Source organism: Eucyclogobius newberryi, unplaced genomic scaffold (assembly GCF_026437365.1).
Source record: "Eucyclogobius newberryi isolate DKJ021-1_F unplaced genomic scaffold, fEucNew1.0.hap1 SCAF_4, whole genome shotgun sequence".
NCBI classification, from domain to species: Eukaryota; Metazoa; Chordata; class Actinopteri; order Gobiiformes; family Gobiidae; genus Eucyclogobius; species Eucyclogobius newberryi.
In genome coordinates, this window is record NW_027316056.1 from 6,094,177 (window position 1) to 6,113,148 (window position 18,972).

Sequence of the window (18,972 nt, forward strand, 5' to 3'; positions counted from 1 at the left end):
GTAGTGGACGAACCAGCAGCGCGTTTGTCGCCACGTTTCATCAGTTTGTAGCTTATTTTGAAGTCCTTCTCGAGTGTTTCTCTTCCATCACCTTTTCTGCTCCCAGATTTCGGCCATGTTCAGGTCCAGTCGCTCCAGGCTTTTCAGAACCTGGATGTTTTCAGTGTAAAACGCCACGTCCACCACCACCAGCCTGAGCGGGACGGAACAAGACCTCAGTTATTCACCTTATTTTGAAGTCGAACGTTTGATTCTGAAACCTTGTCTGTGTAAAGTGTGTTTTCATTTGACGCATGTGCGACGCCTTAAACCACTGCGCCACCGGCGGCCGCGAGCACCGTTTGTTTGGTTTAGTTACGTTCACAAATAATAAAAAGGGAGCCAGGGATCTTTAGAAACATTAATGCAATCTTGATGTAAATTTCATGGTTAAATAAAGATTAAATAAGAAATATGAGATATAAAATATGTTTTGTGATTGTTCTGAATCGAAATCACACGACACTCGAAGGTTAAAGCTCCTGGAGTTGTTTAGTTTGTGCTTTAAGACATCAGAGAAAATCCTCTGATGTCACAGTGCTCAAGTTTGACCCTAAATCAGCCACAAAAAGCTGTTTCTCGGCCTGTCACCGTGTTTTTACTCAATATTTGTACATTTTTGTGTGTGAGATCATTTATTGTAATGAGTGACTATTGTTCAAAATGTGATGTCGTGACAGGTCGAGTCATTTCCAAACAGCAATATACAAAGTAAACTAAGAAATAAAACCATACTACACGTTGTGGTGAGAAAGAGATTTACACTACACTTCATTTAGTTTCTCCGTCTTCAGGGAGCGGGAAAGTGAACGACATTCATGTGGAAGTGTCCAATGTTTTACCCGTGCTGAGGTCCTCCGTCGTTGATGACTCCGAGTCGAGACAACTGACGCTTCAAGTGCATTTTAAAACCGCCGTTAATTCTCTGAAACAGCATCTGCAGCAGAGAAATGTAAATGCAAAGAGAGAACACAAAGAACGCCTCAAAACAAGAGAAAATGGAGTGACTTTAGTTCCCACCTGAGTCTGTTCCTCTGGCAGAAGGTCGTAGAGGGCTTCGTGCATCTTGGCCATTTGTTTGCACACGTTTCGGAAGCAGGCGGACGGCATCGGAGCCTTCACTTCATACTGGAATCACAGGGAAAGAAAGATGGAAAACTAATAATCAGAGACTTAAACTGCTCTCCACTGCCCCTGGTGGCTTATCTGCAGCAAGGCCATTTCCTCACTATTCATGACATTTAATATGACAAATAGAGCAGCTGACCTAAAAAACGACTCAAAACACATCCGAAAAGAGCTTTTATAACAAAGACAACATTTGAGCTTTTTTGAGCTAGTCGAATACTGACATAATTGTTAGTTACAGCACAAACGACTGACCATTGTTGCATTATACAAATGATCAGGGGAAATTAATTAATAGCTTATTATTTCCTTTTTGGACAGTAGATGGCAGTATTTACACCTTTAACTGAGGCCCTCGTACTGAACCTGTTTGGGTCATGATTTTAGTGACTTCTTACCTTTGATAAAACCTTCTCAAACAGGCCGTCCATGATGGCAACGAGTTTGGCCGAAATCTCAGCGATGTGGTCGTTGTAATCCTGAGGAGAATCACAGAAGTAAAGCACTAAAGTGATCATTCTTCTAATCCACAGTAAACGCACGCTTGTACAACAGGCCAGAGAGTGTCCTATTGTCAAATGCTTCCCGGCCCGAAAATGGCCGCCCCTGCACTCGAAAATGCCCGTCCACATTTTAAAATATTCCAAAATACCGGAGGACGGATCTCTATCTAAAAGCCTGCTCGTACAGGCCTACTTTCAGGACATCCAGTTTGTGTGACATTGCAAGACAATAATACTGCCAGGCAGCACTTCGACACAGACACGGATGACTTGACAACCATAATGACCACAAAACCTTGCACTAGACAGCTGTTCAAGCTTCAAAGTAACATCAAGAGTGTAGGCATGAAAATCAAACCCAGCAAGTCCAGAAGCAACTCCATCGTTAGAGGGAAGCTCGTAAATGTGGCGTTCACGATTAACGAGGAGCTCATTTCTCCTTGAGAAACTGATCAACAAAGATGCAGCGCAAACAGAACAACTCCACAACAGGCCGGACACAAGTTCCACAGCTGACGAGACAATGAAGTGAATCGTTCAAAGTTCAGCCCTGACATAGTTTAAGGAGCCACCACAGCTTCAATAAGGTTTGGAATATCAAGTTACGGTCTGTAGGACGTCACAAAATATGTCATATTTAGGTTACAATAGCAGGTAGTTTATTTGGTGATATTACAGTATTATTGCAGTTTAAGCTGTACCTTGGTGATACTGCAGTTTTATTGCAGTATAAGTCGTACCTTGGTGATGTGGTCGAAGTGCCTGAGGACGCTGAATTGTTTTGGCTGTAGTTTGGTCTCAAAATGAGCTCTGATCAGAGGAATGTAGTGCACCACCAGCTGCAGACAGCGAGACGCCAACGCTGCAACAGCAACAAAGGAAAGTCAGGCTGTGGACACAGGTCACCAGTGTTCTCACTCTGTGTCATGGTGGGCCGCCATGTTTCGGCCGGTCACCGCCATGCTCAAAAAAGACTGCCAGGTATTAAGATCACCGTGCAAGCGCCGCGGGCAAGGAGCGCCATGGCGCCCGCACGGCGGGCGCTGTGGTACTTTGCGTGAGCGTCGTGGTTTGTCCCACCGCCAGCTTTCAACCTCAGCCCAGCGAGAACACTGGATTACAGGTATTATGTACAATTATGACTTCATGCTGGTTAATTTCTGTTTTATTAACATCAGAAGCTGGTCACACCATTTGTTCAGGTGTCTGGGCATTATCTTCTACAATCAAAACCTACAGCTTCAAAGGACATTTACTATAAGATCCAATACGTTTTCATACCTAGGTTTTTTGTAGTGATGGTTTTGAGGCCCACGACCTGCAAAGCCCCGGCTCCCAGGACCAGCTGGCAACTGCGAGAGTTGAAGTGCTGCAGGAAACAGGACACAGAGACACGGAAGACACCGGAGACACACAGGAGAGACACAGGAGACACAGGAGACAGAGAGAGACACAGGAGACAGAGAGAGACACAGGAGAGAGAGAGAGAGAGACACACACAGGAGAGAGAGACACACAGGAGAGAGAGAGAGACACAGGAGAGAGAGAGAGAGAGAGAGAGACACACAGGAGAGAGAGACACAAAGGAGAGAGAGAGAGAGAGAGACACACACAGGAGAGAGAGACACACAGGAGAGAGAGAGAGACACAGGAGAGAGAGAGAGAGAGAGAGAGAGACACACAGGAGAGAGAGACACAAAGGAGAGAGAGAGAGAGAGAGACAGGAGAGAGAGAGAGACACAAAGGAGAGAGAGAGAGAGACACACACACAGGAGAGAGAGACACACAGGAGAGAGAGAGAGACACAGGAGAGAGAGAGAGAGAGAGAGAGACACACAGGAGAGAGAGACACAAAGGAGAGAGAGAGAGAGAGACAGGAGAGAGAGAGAGACACAAAGGAGAGAGAGAGAGAGAGACAGGAGAGAGAGAGACACAGGAGAGAGAGAGAGACACACAGGAGAGAGAGAGAGACACACAGGAGAGAGAGAGAGACACAGGAGAGAGAGACACACAGGAGAGAGAGAGAGACACAGGAGAGAGAGACACAAAGGAGAGAGAGAGACAAAAAGGAGAGAGAGAGACACAGGAGAGAGAGACACAAAGGAGAGAGAGAGACACAGGAGAGAGAGAGAGACACAGGAGAGAGAGACACAAAGGAGAGAGAGAGACACAGGAGAGAGAGAGAGAGAGAGACAGGAGAGAGAGAGAGAGACACAGGAGAGAGAGACACAAAGGAGAGAGAGAGACACAGGAGAGAGAGAGAGAGAGACAGGAGAGAGAGAGACACAGGAGAGAGAGAGACACACACAGGAGAGAGAGAGAGAGACACACAGGAGAGAGAGAGAGACACACAGGAGAGAGAGAGAGACACAGGAGAGAGATAGACACAGGAGAGAGAGAGAGAGACACAGGAGAGAGAGACACAAAGGAGAGAGAGAGACAAAAAGGAGAGAGAGAGACACAGGAGAGAGAGACACAAAGGAGAGAGAGAGACACAGGAGAGAGAGAGAGACACAGGAGAGAGACACAGGAGAGAGAGAAACAGGAGCAAGAGACACACAGGAGAGAGAGAGACACAGGAGAGAGAGAGAGAGAGACAGGAGAGAGAGAGAGAGACACAGGAGAGAGAGACACAAAGGAGAGAGAGAGACACAGGAGAGAGAGAGAGAGAGACAGGAGAGAGAGAGACACAGGAGAGAGAGAGACACACACAGGAGAGAGAGAGAGACACACAGGAGAGAGAGAGAGACACAGGAGAGAGAGAGACACAGGAGAGAGAGACACACAGGAGAGAGAGAGAGACACAGGAGAGAGAGACACAAAGGAGAGAGAGAGACAAAAAGGAGAGAGAGAGACACAGGAGAGAGAGACACAGGAGAGAGAGAGAGACACAGGAGAGAGAGAGAGACACAGGAGAGAGACACAGGAGAGAGACACAGGAGAGAGACACAGGAGAGAGACACAGGAGAGAGAGAAACAGGAGCAAGAGACACACAGGAGACACAGGAGAGTGAGAGAGACACAGGAGAGACACAGGAGACACAGAAGTGAGCACAGGGAGTTCTTTAAATGCAGAGATAATCAGAGGAGCAGAGTCAGACCTTGAGCAGGTCGGAGAGGCGTGTGAGCATGTCTGTGGAGATGGACGGGATGTCGTTCACACACTGACAGTACTCCAGGAACATACGGATCAGCAGCAGGACCGTCCTGGAAAATCACAAAGAAATTCTGCATCTAATCTTCACTGTCCATAGGGTTCAGATATAAAAAAGCATTTTATTTCATCAGAACTCATAGAACTGTAGTTACATTTGTAACTCTCCAGACAAACTTTCTCTCTATTCTACACTGAGGAATCTGGGCGGGGCTCAGTCCATTCTACACTGACACAGGGTTTGTCTGAAGCATCACATTTAAATAGACGAGCTTGAAAAAACATGGTGGAGCCTGGGATTGCACCACCATGGAGGGAATCGCTTCATCAATATGGAGTGTTTATGTAAAAAGACCTACCCGACAACAGCATATTTCTGCCCATTCACCAGGAGGAACTCAGTGGGCTTCCTGTCGTTTGGACCTGCCCAGAGAAAAGTCCAGTTAAGTTTTGTCATTCTATGAATACTGTAGAACTTTAGTGAGTCACAAACCTGAGAGTTTTCTTTCTGGGAGAGAGATCCGTCCGTCTGCGATGGAGTTCACCAAATCCTGAAACTCAACAGGAACCTCGGCCTGTTTCCAGCGCTCGTTGTCCAGCAGCAAACTGAAGCACAAGCACAAAGCCTTTAGCGACACTTAAACACACTTCAAAGCCACTGCTGCAGTGTTCATTTCAAACACAATCTAAATAATCTATGATATTTACCCCAGTTTGTTTTTGCGTTCTTCGTGGAAGCGGTGGACGAAGCGGTTGGCTTGACTCTGCAGCGCCCCCCTGAGGCTGACACTGCGCCTGCCGCTCAGCTCCTCTGTGTCTCTGACAAACTGCTCCACAGCGTGAGACAAACACACAAACTCTGCAGAGGAAAGACGCTCCAGCGAGCCGTCCTGAGAAGAAGAACAAGACATCAGCCCCAGGGAGCCGAAATAAAGCTCAGATTCTTCTGGTGTTCTACATGTTCATCACAGTTAATGCAGTCCATACAATACACAGAGGATTTAGAGCGGTTTGCCGACCTTGGCTCTGGCGGTGAGCAGTTTGACGCAGCGGTCGTGGCCGACGTCAGAGGCAGAGAACAGCACCTCTTGGAGGTTATTCAGGACACGGTTCAGCTCCAGCTCAGAAGGCATCATGTTCTCAGGACATCTGCACAATGAAATACACAGTTACACTTTTGCGTTAACCTGAATTTGGTTGATAATTGTACAAATTATTTGCACGCCTTGCACATGCAAATTTACAGTAAGTTTCACAAAAAAGATTCTGTACAAGCACCGTTCACTGGTAATATACATATATATATAGTAGCTGCTGTTGGTACGAGTAGTGGCACTCTAATCTGTCCGTGATTGGTTTGTAGTGGTGGTATCAGTGGTAGAAGCTGCAGTTCTCACATGTTGTTAGCGCCCCCTGCAGTCTGCGCCGTGTCGTGCTGCTGCCTGCTCTCTCGCTCCTGTGCGCTGCTCTGCTCTTTGTGCTTGGCCTCGTTCAGGGCGTCGCTGATGAACAGGCCTTCGTGAGTGAGGTAGGCCAGCTCTGCCACGCCCTGCATTGGCAAAGCATTCTGGGAGACGTCGCTGGAGTCTGCCGCAGTCGCCTCCAAAGCCTGTTTTTTCTGATGAGAGTCCAACGCCTCCAGGACGACTTTACGGATCACGCTTAGAGTCGACTAAAGGAGAGGAGATGAAGAAATCATTTTAAAGTGTAATGTAGGGTCTCAAGCCAGTGCTCATTGTACCAGGGGAAGGATATTGTTAAAGTACAAAGTAGTAAAACTATATTTAGGATTGTATTGAACATTTGACAGTCTTTGAAAGTCTGTCCTGTCAATGTTTGGACGGACCTCGATCCTTTGCAGAAACAGAAGGAAACACTCAAAGACGTTTGCCAACAAATCGAACCACTGAGGAAACGTCATCACACGCATCTGATCCGCCAGCCTAAAAAAAGAACAATTATTCACTTTAGTTCCGTAAAAGATGATTAATTAAGTTTGGAGTGTTCGGGGCAGAAACATATAAATCTACGATGATACTGGTAATTGTGCCCATTCAAAAAGCAATTAGGAAACAAACGCCTGCAGCGATGTGAGTGAAATATGTCCACAGCTGAGAATGAAAATGTCTCTGTGTCTCCATGGGCCTTACTCTGTGTAAAACATGTTAACTGTGTCATTTCAGTGAGGTTTAATTATCTGACAAATGTGAAAAGTTTGCCAAGTTAATCAGAAAAGTGCAGAAATATTACCATTGCATCTTTTTCTGAAAGTTTTTATTTAACAATAAAGAATATTAAATGTTTCATAGCTTCAAAACATCATTCATGATATTATTTAAATGTCTATATATTGTCGGCATAAAATTAATTCCTAGTTTAGTTTGGACTCTCCAAACATTCTGAACTGCATTGGGATTCTTAGTGTTCAGATTTCTTTCTTCACTCAAAAAACTAAACTTACTTAGTGACGACTTCTGTGTCAAGATCTTCTATTTGTAAAACACAGTCAGCCACACACTGAAAAGAAGATAAAACCTTAATAAAAGGGACCCACAGATATTCTAATTATTATTACTGCTTTCTGATTGGCATGTACCTGGTTGACGAGGGCTTTAGCTGCTGAAATCATCTCTTCGTTGTAAATGTCCAGAAAGTCCAGCTTCCTCTGACGCAGCAAACCAAACACCAGCGATTCCAGACGCTCCTGAATGCAACACCAAGCAAAACACAACAACAATTATATAATGACTACAGTGTACATACATCTTTTAAATGAACAAATCAGTTACACAGATGCTACAACAAAAGGCAGCTTGAATTATTTCCTTACTTAAGGCTTCAAAATGTTTTAATCATTGAACCAAAAAGAAAAACAAACTACAGTAATTTCATCCATTCATTTGACAAAAATTTAAGCCTTGATTAACAATTTATGTTCCCAAATTTAAGGCTTGTGATTATACAAGTAAATGTACAAATGTGTTTCCCCTTCTCTGAGGCGGCATTTGGGCTCTTAACCTGTGATGGGTACAGTATTTATTATTTCAAGACAAACACAATTGCAAATATTTATATCATTCATTTTGTTTTAGTGATATTTGTCATTGCTTGAGGTCAAACCTACACGTGCTCATTGAATGCCATTGTGTTGTGCTATTGGTCAACATAACATACATAAAGCCTTTACTTTGCTTGTTTATTTGATATTTTAATGATTATGCAACTGTTCAGCAATGTAAAGACATTGTCAGCAAACGATATAGGCTATACAATGTTAATTATTGGTAACGCAAGAGTACTCTTAACAAGTTACTTTTATAACAAAGTAGTGCAGTTACTTTTAAAAGTAACGCGACCCAACACTGGTGATCAGACAGTCTGAGGAGGAGAGCGTGTCGCTGCTGCGGTTAGTAATATACATAAAACAGGAAATGGAAAAGTGTGAAAGTTCGTTTTACCCTAATAAAGAATAATCATACTATGGCCTAACTATATAGAAACACAGTGCTAAATAAATGATAGCGCTGTCAAACATTTCCATTTTTTCCCCAAAGAAGGGTAGGTATTACGTGTTTCTGTAAAACAAATCTATTTGATCCTTATATTAGAATAAAAGATAATTTGTTTAGTTTTTTTAATTTTCATACATATAATATCATATAAATAAGTTTAAAATAGCCAAACTATGTATAGAAAAATATCTGCCTAATATCTGTCACCGGCCCTCTCAACAGCAGTATTGGTCTAACATTTCCATATCGTGCACCACTACTTATTTATCTCTTTAATGATTTGAGTTTTTAGCCTCTGCAGAGCCTCCGCAGTCAGTGTTGAAGCGGCTCTAGGCTCTAGCAGTAGAAATGATCTGCACTCTGAGAGGAAAATCTGCTGCAGTGTGCGTGCAGTCACAGTATTCCACATCGCCCCCAAAGCAAATAACGATTTCTCACAAGAGAAGGTGATAAGTCCCAGTGTTTAAGTCAGGTGCCCCAGCTTTAAGCGCCGTAGAGGACCACAAGTTTAAGGCAAACCTGATGAAATGCTTTTAAATTGCATAGTTGTGTATTGTACCTTCTCCAGGATCTGTGGCTCGTCCCTCAGGCTGCGGTTCAGATCGCTCCGAGCGTAAATACTGAAGTCCTCCACCATCATTTTGTCGATGAGCTTCTCCAGTTCACACAGCTGAGAACCCAGGTGTCTGAAACAGATTATTATTATAACATGGTAGAAAAGGTTTCAAAATTGTCCGGTCATCGTTTTATCTGGTTCTATTCATGAAAAAGTAAAGTAAAGTAAATTACACATTATACATTCCTTTTTTTTGTTCTAGTAGCATTACTTTGGCATTTTAAGATTCAAAACTTAAAATAATGTACTGTATGTACTAAAAACGAGGGCTGTAGTTGACTAAACAACATGCCCTGTTGATTTATTAGTCGACTGCGGTGAAAGCTTTCAAAATTATTCGTTATCTCTATGGTTCTTCTGATCATAACTCTGACCCAAACTGCACTCATAAGACCATAAATCAGGGGTGTCCAAACCTTTTTCACCAAGGGCCGCATTTTGAAACTTAAACAGGGCAGACAGAGGGCCACAAACAACTTGACAATGTCGAATTTGTTGAATAACAAAGTGAATCATTTGAAATTTTGCATTTGATGTAATTGCGATGAGCCTCCACACCTTTAAGTAGACCTAGAAAATTAATATTAGGTTGGTATAACATCAGTATGCCTGAATTTTCCCAATTTCACAGTAAAAAGTACTACTTTTTGTTGTTTGGGCCGACATAGCAGGAAGCTTGGGGGCCAAAAAAAATTGGTTTAAGGACCGCATTTGGCCCCCGGGCCCTAGTTTGGACATGCCAGCCATAAATGATTTCATAAGAAATTTAAAATAAACAAGCATTTATACAGAAAAGTACTGGAAAACTGTATTTATATGTAAAAAAGCAGATTAAAGTGTGTTTTTGACGCTCGGAGGGAGAGGACTTTCAAACCTGGATTCATCATATTAATGTGAATGAAGTGAAATGCTTCTCCAGGTGAGTTTTTAGACATTAGAACACGGTTAAAAGAGAGGGAAAACATTCATTTAGCATAATGTGTGTCCTTCAAGTCAGAACTTCACTCACCTGAAGCTGTGTATCCCCTGCAGCTCCTGTTGTAGCACCTCTTTGGTTGTGGCGATGAGCTCTAGCGCCCCCACAAACTCGGAGGTGGACAGGAGCAACTGCACGGTGGGCTGCGTCTGGTGCACCGCTGCCATCAGCTTCAGCTTGTTGTGCACTTTGACGCAGTTGTTGCGCGTCAGGGCGGAGCAGAGTGCGCGGAGCGGGCCCTGGCACATGACACGGTCTATGGCTGCCGTGCGCTGCCTCAGGAAGGACACGGCTCGCTGCGTGTCCTGGAGCCGGTCCTGGAGGTCGTGTTGGGACGACATGGCGTGAAAGAATGCATCGGAGCGCAGCGAGATCTGCCGCGCGATGCTCACCTCCACCACGTCCAGGTAGTGGCTCAGCTGAAGGCAAGAGCAGGGGAGGTGTGCTTTTTGACAGGTACCACGACATTAAATCAATAGCAAACAAACTGGATCTTTTAGACTCAAACAGCACCAACCACTTTCAGACAATGTGGCAGAAAGATGATTTATCTAAAGACTTGATTTTACATTTATACAGCAGAGTCTGGGCTCTTTGTCAATCTTTGTCTCACGCCAAAGTAATTGCAGGGAAAGGTGACATCACAGTTTTCTTTCTTCTAAAAACTACTACCAATTGTACTGAAATCAATATTATTTAGTTGTGTTGGTCAAAAGTCAGAGGTTTCAGCTTGTCAGGAGACAAGAGGCGGGAGCAAGAGACGAGGAGCAGGAGGAACGTGATCAAATATGAGATAATGGAGGAACGTGATCAAATATGAGATAATGGAGGAACGTGATCAAATATGAGATAATGGAGGAACGTGATCAAATATGAGATAATGGAGGAATGTGATCAAATATGAGATAATGGAGGAATGTGATCAAATATGAGATAATGGAGGAACGTGATCAAATATGAGATAATGGAGGAGCGTGTTCAAATATGAGATAATGGAGGAGCGTGTTCAAATATGAGATAATGGAGGAACGTGATCAAATATGAGATAATGGAGGAGCGTGTTCAAATATGAGATAATGGAGGAACGTGATCAAATATGAGATAATGGAGGAACGTGATCAAATATGAGATAATGGAGGAACGTGATCAAATATGAGATAATGGAGGAACGTGATCAAATATGAGATAATGGAGGAACGTGATCAAATATGAGATAATGGGTGCACATTTGAGTGTACTTATGGGACACAAATGTGTATGACACATACACATTTGCATACATACACAAATGTGTATGACACTACATTTGCATACATACACAAATGTGTATGACACTACATTTGCATACATACACAAATGTGTATGACACATACATTTGCATACATATACAAATCCACACAGTTAAATTGAAAGTATTAGTGCCTGGACTGACTTTCTCCTGCAGTAGTTTGGATGAGGCCATGTCTCGGCTGCTTTTCCCTCCAGCGCTGTTGAAATGAGACCAAGGCAGAACAGCGTTAAAGGTGGCCGGGTCCTCCAGGGCGAACTCGGGCTTCATGAAGATCTACCACAAAAAAACAATTAAAATCAACACGTCTTCAGATTAAAATTGTTTGGTCTACATTTGCTTGACATTATCAAAACTTGTTTAGTAAAGTTTGCTTTACATAATCGGGTCAGTTTTATACACACTGAGGAGATCTGTTCGATAATATATGTATAGCCTATGAAACATACTGACAAATAATGTGTTTGTATTTTACGCTTTACATTTAACAAAACATTTCTTCTGTTATCAAAGACACAAAACACCTTCCATGAGAAACGCATTTGATTTTCTTTAAACATCCGAAACTTTGTGTATTCTAAAAACACAGAACAAACGGAGGCAGACCAGAAAGCAAAAAGACAAAATCAAAAAGATACAGAGTAGCTAAAAGTGCATTACCTTTGGGACTTGTTCAAGCTCAGATCTCGTTTTGTCTAAAAGCAAAACAGTGGAAATGGAAATGATTTATTTTCATTATTTGAAATATTCACACAATTGAGAAATAGAGAATGTAGAGAGAGAAATTATATTCAGATGTTGTACTGTATATCAGATTTTGAAATTATATTTTACTTGTATAACTAGGCCCCCAGTCCCGGCCCCCAGAAGCTTTTTGTTCTATATTTATGAGGAATAAAAATCTTTCCTGCTGAGATATTAAATGCTTAGACAAAAAAAGCACAGTTTTAATAATTAAAATGTTACCGTGGTTTATGTTGACACTGGAGACTGAATCTACGTCTTTGTTGGGGCAGATCGTCTTGCAGCGTTCGTGAATGCGCTCCCTCTAAAAATGAAACAGACACAGAGACGGATCAGACCTCCTCCAAAGCATTGCCTTCATCGGAAAAGGAAGAAACAGTGTTCTTCAGAGAGTGAAGGATTCTTTTAAGCTTGTGGCAGATGTCTGCTGAGATTCAGCTCACAAACTAATGTCCTTATTGTTCTCTTGTAATTAAAGATTGTTTATATATTGGTGGCTTGCCCATCCACATGCAGTAACTCTGGATTTGATTTGATTTGATTTGGATTCAGATTTAGTGCTGGTCTAGTCTTAAAATGGGTTTATTCCTGGGAGGTGGGAAATACTTTTCTGAGAAAATTCCGGACTCTTTAATTTTAATCCTAGTTGAGTCATGTATTGGTATTGTACAGTGTAACTGTCCCTTACTTGAGTCATGTATTGTGCAGTGTAACTGTCTCCTGAGTCATGTATTGTACAGTGTAACTGTCTCCTGAGTCATGTATTGTACAGTGTAACTGTCTCCTGAGTCATGTATTGTACAGTGTAACTGTCTCCTGAGTCATGTATCGTACAGTATAACTGTCTCCTGAGTCATGTATCGTACAGTGTAACTGTCCCTTACTTGAGTCATGTATTGTACAGTGTAACTGTCTCCTGAGTCATGTATTGTACAGTGTAACTGTCTCCTGAGTCATGTATTGTACAGTGTAACTGTCTCCTGAGTCATGTATTGTACAGTGTAACTGTCTCCTGAGTCATGTATTGTACAGTGTAACTGTCTCCTGAGTCATGTATTGTACAGTGTAACTGTCTCCTGAGTCATGTATTGTACAGTGTAACTGTCTCCTGAGTCATGTATTGTACAGTGTAACTGTCTCCTGAGTCATGTATTGTACAGTGTAACTGTCTCCTGAGTCATGTATCGTACAGTATAACTGTCTCCCGAGTCATGTATTGTACAGTGTAACTGTCCCTTACTTGAGTCATGTATTGTACAGTGTAACTGTCTCCTGAGTCATGTATCGTACAGTATAACTGTCTCCTGAGTCATGTATCGTACAGTGTAACTGTCCCTTACTTGAGTCATGTATCGTACAGTGTAACTGTCTCCTGAGTCATGTATTGTACAGTGTAACTGTCTCCTGAGTCATGTATCGTACAGTGTAACTGTCTCCTGAGTCATGTATTGTACAGTGTAACTGTCTCCTGAGTCATGTATTGTACAGTGTAACTGTCTCCTGAGTCATGTATTGTACAGTGTAACTGTCTCCTGAGTCATGTATCGTACAGTATAACTGTCTCCTGAGTCATGTATTGTACAGTGTAACTGTCTCCTGAGTCATGTATTGTACAGTGTAACTGTCTCCTGAGTCATGTATCGTACAGTATAACTGTCTCCTGAGTCATGTATCGTACAGTGTAACTGTCCCTTACTTGAGTCATGTATCGTACAGTGTAACTGTCTCCTGAGTCATGTATTGTACAGTGTAACTGTCTCCTGAGTCATGTATTGTACAGTGTAACTGTCTCCTGAGTCATGTATCGTACAGTGTAACTGTCTCCTGAGTCATGTATTGTACAGTGTAACTGTCTCCTGAGTCATGTATTGTACAGTGTAACTGTCTCCTGAGTCATGTATTGTACAGTGTAACTGTCTCCTGAGTCATGTATCGTACAGTATAACTGTCTCCTGAGTCATGTATTGTACAGTGTAACTGTCTCCTGAGTCATGTATTGTAGAGTGTAACTGTCTCCTGAGTCATGTATTGTACAGTGTAACTGTCTCCTGAGTCATGTATCGTACAGTGTAACTGTCTCCTGAGTCATGTATCGTACAGTGTAACTGTCTCCTGAGTCATGTATTGTACAGTTTAACTGTCTCCTGAGTCATGTATTGTACAGTGTAACTGTCTCCTGAGTCATGTATTGTACAGTGTAACTGTCTCCTGAGTCATGTATCGTACAGTATAACTGTCTCCTGAGTCATGTATTGTACAGTGTAACTGTTCCTTGCTTGAGTCATGTATTGTACAGTGTAACTGTCTCCTGAGTCATGTATTGTACAGTGTAACTGTCTCCTGAGTCATGTATTGTACAGTGTAACTGTCTCCTGAGTCATGTATTGTACAGTGTAACTGTCTCCTGAGTCATGTATCGTACAGTGTAACTGTCTCCTGAGTCATGTATTGTACAGTTTAACTGTCTCCTGAGTCATGTATTGTACAGTGTAACTGTCTCCTGAGTCATGTATTGTACAGTGTAACTGTCTCCTGAGTCATGTATCGTACAGTATAACTGTCTCCTGAGTCATGTATTGTACAGTGTAACTGTCTCCTGAGTCATGTATCGTACAGTATAACTGTCTCCTGAGTCATGTATTGTACAGTGTAACTGTTCCTTGCTTGAGTCATGTGTCGTATAGTGTAACTGTCCCTTACTTGAGTCATGTATTGTACAGTGTAACTGTCCCTTGCTTGAGTCATGTATTGTACAGTGTAACTGTTCCTTGCTTGAGTCATGTATTGTACAGTGTAACTGTCCCTTGCTTGAGTCATGTATTGTACAGTGTAACTGTCCCTTGCTTGAGTCATGTATTGTACAGTGTAACTGTTCCTTGAGTTATGTATTGTACAGTGTAACTGTTCCTTGAGTCATGTATTGTACAGTGTAACTGTCCCTTGCTTGAGTCATGTATTGTACAGTGTAAAGGCGTGGTCACCTGTGCAGTCTCTTGCAGGTAGTGGCTGAAGTCTTCTCTGGTGATGGAAGGCAGATGGCAGCACGGAGCTACTTCGGTCTCTGTGAAGTCCACGCCCCATGTTTTAGTGAAGAAGTCGGACTCTCGTTTGGCGAGGCGAGGGTCATTCAGAGCCGCAGGAAGATTCACCTTTGAACTGTAAACAGTCCACGGCTCGTGCTCCGCTACAACAGACGGCCCCCCACACAGACCACGGCCTTCACCTGGAAAACAACAGTTACAAGGGTTTATATACTATGGCAATACTAGAGACCACGACTTCATCAAAGACGAGCATTTCTACATTAAGCATAGTTTCATGCGCCTTTTTAGATTCTGAAAGACTCGACTGAAAGACTCGACTGAAAGACTCGACTGAAAGACTCGACTGAAAGACTCGACTGAAAGACTCGACTGAAAGACTCGACTGAAAGACTCGACTGAGATGAATTGATCAATTTCACTTGTCTTAGTCGGTGTAATCCCCTTGTTTGTCCAGGAGTGATTCATTGTAGAGAATGTTTCAAAATTAGTCTGGACAATGATTTTTTCAATCAATCAATTGAAAATAACTTTAAGATGGAAGTCGAAATGTCTTGAGTAGGGCAACCTATTTTTTAATAGTGATATATTTATTTATTTTAAATATGGTGAAGTGAAACATGAAGCTTGTAGTAAAAGTAGAGGAGGAAGCATGCATATAAAGAGTCAAAATAGTCAAATAAAGCCATATTTAAGGACTGTGCTGTACCAAGATAATGAATAACAGATGGGACTGTAAAGTTCTTAAATCTTGAGAACATCCTCTACTTGGTTTGAGTGGAATTTAAAACACTGAAACATGGCAAAAGCTGAAGATTTTTGGTGGCCTGTTCCAGGATAGAACCGACACTTTACAATATTGTATCTTCTGCATAATAGTGAACTTTAAAAGATCACGGTTGTTCAAAAATATTGTTTGTATACATATTGATTATATTAAGTAAAAAGCAGAGGTCCTAAAATGGACCACTGTGGAACACCCTAGGTAATGTTAAGCAGTTCTGATCTTAAACTGTTTGCAACCACCACATTACAACACACATCCACACTGGCATGGCTGGACACAATATCTTGCACATAAACAAAAGTATGAAATAGCTAGAGCAGAATTACAAACGTTTAAATCAGGAAAAATTGCAAATAGATACAGTATTTGTATATAATTGTTGGGCCCTAGCTCCAAGTCAGCTACAGCTCGTACCTGTGGGCTCTTTGGGGCAGACATCAGGCAGAGAGCGAACCCTGAGTCGTGGCTCGTCCCGTTCTTTGTGGAAGATTCCTGCTGCGTGTCGAGACCCCAAAGGAGAGCTGCGACTGGAGGCCATGGCCTGGGCACAGGGCCCTCAGGCTAGCTGCGCACACAACAGGGAAAACAGGATTGAAGGAAGGAAGAACCTGTGTTGTGAGTCCAGTTAAAAGTTTCAATATTAAACATTAAGATTAAACATTAAGCAGCTTACATTTGGTAATTTACAGTTTACAGTGTTATGTTACTATATGAAAAACAACAAAGCTAATTTAATCTGAAAATATAGAGGCCCAGACAGAAGCACAAGACTTGATGAGACCCAAAATCTTCAAAATTAAGGTCCACCTTATTGTAGGCAATGAAACTTCAGAATAAAGATATTGAAAGTCTGGTGTAAACTTTGAAAACACACGAAACTGAGATTCAGGTAAATAGCCATTCCTCTGTTTGTAAAAACATGTGGTTTAAGTAAGATTGTGTCATATCATATCACAAGATCACTTGTGATATACCAGTAATCGCACCGCAGCCGATTCTTCTCTCAGTTGTAACGAGAGCCAGACAGAAAATGTGATTAATTTCTACAGCTATAATCTAAATGACTTAAAAAACTGTAAATAAAGAGACGGACTATTTTAAGTTTATCTATAAGGCAGAACTTAAAGCTAAAACTTAAAAAGCCTGAAACGAGTCATACCGTATATAACAGCCACAGATAAGTAGCCTTGGGTATATCATAAATCATAAACGATTTACGAAGTTTCCCTTTCATATTGGCATTTTTTCTTTTTCTTTTTTTTAAATTGGCCATGGAAGAAGACGTTCAGGAAATTAAAATTGAAAACCATTTGTATTTTTGTAATTAATTTGTGACTGTTTAAAATGAGGATCAAATGAGGACTTTAACTTCCATTGTGAAATAAAGCGAGTAGAAGGGAGAGTGTGGATTTATTTTCATGAAACAACAGTTAAAAGTCCATAAGGTCAAGGAAGTTAACAGCCAATTTAAAAGTTATTGCTTTAATGTTCATACTCAATACAATGAATGATATTTGCCAACCGACAAACCACATTCCTTTAGTATTTAATCATTGCCTTTGAGCCACTGAATATCAACTTTATTTTACATTTGCTTCTGTAAAATGTGTACAGGATTTGAGCTTGAATTTCAATTCTGTCCAATCGTTTCGAGATGAAAAAACTCGTTTGTTTGTATTCATTAATGTTAATCAAATCGAGTTACAGCTCCTGTCATTCTATGAAAAGGCAGTTTGACAGAGGCTAGTAAACAACAAAACAAAACTATAAGTTATTAAGTGTTTTTATACGTCAAATTACATGAGCTAAAATAACTATGAAGGAAAAGGTTTGCAGCTTATAAAGTATACAAAAGTTCAACAACAATTACCATGACAATCGTAAAAATCCAATGTTTATTCGTGTTGCTAATGCTAAGCTAACGTCCTAAGCTGTTACACGTAGGCTGGCTAAATGCCAATGCTAACTGTACGTTTTCGCGCTGGTTCAAAGGAATGGAGCAGATTTCCGTCGGCGGTGTTTGGTACCTGTTTTCTGGAGCACAGCGGCCGCTCTTTCCCGTCCTCAACATCCCAGGAATGTCGGTGAAACCCGGGGGAAAATCAGTGAAGTAGCCGCAGCAGCAGAGCACTCCACCGGTGCACAGCCCATCATGCACTGCGAGCGCCGAGCAGAGCCGAGCAGAGCCGAGAGTTTACGGAAGAACCCGAACGGAGACGGAAATACCCGAACTCACCAAAACACAAACGATTCCTAATAGTAAAACATTTTTTTATTTGTTTTGCTTTCAAGAATGAACTCATGCATTTGTATAACTCCATTAGATTGCTCAAATGCAATAGTGATAGAAAAAGGGTATATTTGATTGATTGATTGATTGATTGATTGATTGATTGATTGATTGATTGATTGATTGATTGATTGATTGATTTATTGATTTATTGATTTATTGATTTATTGATTCTTGAAGAAAGAAATACAAGTTAGAATAAATCATCAAAATCATAATACATACATTAAAATGCTCGAACTCATCCAATGTTCTCGTTTCTAAAACAAAACAACTAAAACCTAAAAGAAAACTTTGTAATACGACGAGTATAAGGGCCGACCCCCCCAAAAAAATGCGCTGCACTACGAGAATAATGTCATTAATTAATGAGGAAAAAAAGACGTTAATTATTGAGAAAAAAGTCTGAGTCAGAAAAAAGTCGTAAATTAACGACAATAAACTAAATAACGAGAAAAAAGTAATTAAATAACGAGAAAAAAGTAATTAAATAACGAGAAAAAGTAATTAAATAACGAGAAAAAAGTAATTAATTAATGAGAAAAAAGTCGTAGTTTAGGCGCCGATTCAAAGTGACGTGATCAGTTCACTTTCAGCTCCACGGTCGGGCTTGGATGAGTTGACAGTTTAGAACTACTTAAAAGCCTGAAATAGATGTTAAAGTGTTTCCTGGCCTTTAAAACGATGTCTTACGTGTGTCGCATCATTCACAGACAGTTGGATAAACGCTTTACTTTCTCCATGATGTACCCGTAGTGCACTTTGGGCTCAAACAGCAGCCGTGCTCTGCGCCACAGCCGCCCTCAGACAGGAGGAGGAGCCTGCGGACAGGAGGAGGAGCCTGCAGACAGGAGGAGGAGCCTGCAGACAGGAGGAGGAGCCTGCAGACAGGAG

The 18,972-nt window shown here is 41.7% G+C and overlaps 1 protein-coding gene across 1 annotated transcript; it reads right to left on the reverse strand.

Annotated features, from left to right (window-relative positions):
- Nucleotides 1-76: 76 nt before the first annotated feature.
- On the reverse strand, nt 77-17,958 carry vps54 (VPS54 subunit of GARP complex). Its single transcript, XM_072462598.1, has 23 exons — nt 17,816-17,958; nt 16,203-16,353; nt 14,942-15,183; nt 12,183-12,264; nt 11,877-11,911; nt 11,361-11,492; nt 9,962-10,347; nt 8,896-9,022; nt 7,421-7,528; nt 7,286-7,341; nt 6,671-6,767; nt 6,222-6,496; nt 5,844-5,973; nt 5,533-5,714; nt 5,318-5,430; nt 5,184-5,247; nt 4,772-4,877; nt 2,952-3,039; nt 2,411-2,532; nt 1,566-1,646; nt 1,060-1,167; nt 882-976; nt 77-193 (listed from the first exon to the last, which is right to left on the reverse strand). Exons 2-23 carry the CDS (start codon nt 16,324-16,326, stop codon nt 88-90), a joined length of 2,859 nt encoding a protein of 952 aa, XP_072318699.1. The 5' UTR covers nt 16,327-16,353; nt 17,816-17,958; the 3' UTR covers nt 77-87.
- Nucleotides 17,959-18,972: the final 1,014 nt, after the last annotated feature.

Coding starts and splice junctions, on each gene's coding strand:
- vps54 (XM_072462598.1), bottom strand. CDS start 16,326: ATGGCCTCCAGTCGCAGCTCTCCTTTGGGGTCTCGACACGCAGCAGGA. Junction 12,265..14,941: donor ACCTGCAAGAGACTGCACAG/GTGACCACGCCT, acceptor TTTCATTTTTAG/AGGGAGCGCATTCACGAACG. Junction 7,342..7,420: donor CTAAAGCCCTCGTCAACCAG/GTACATGCCAAT, acceptor TCTTCTTTTCAG/TGTGTGGCTGACTGTGTTTT.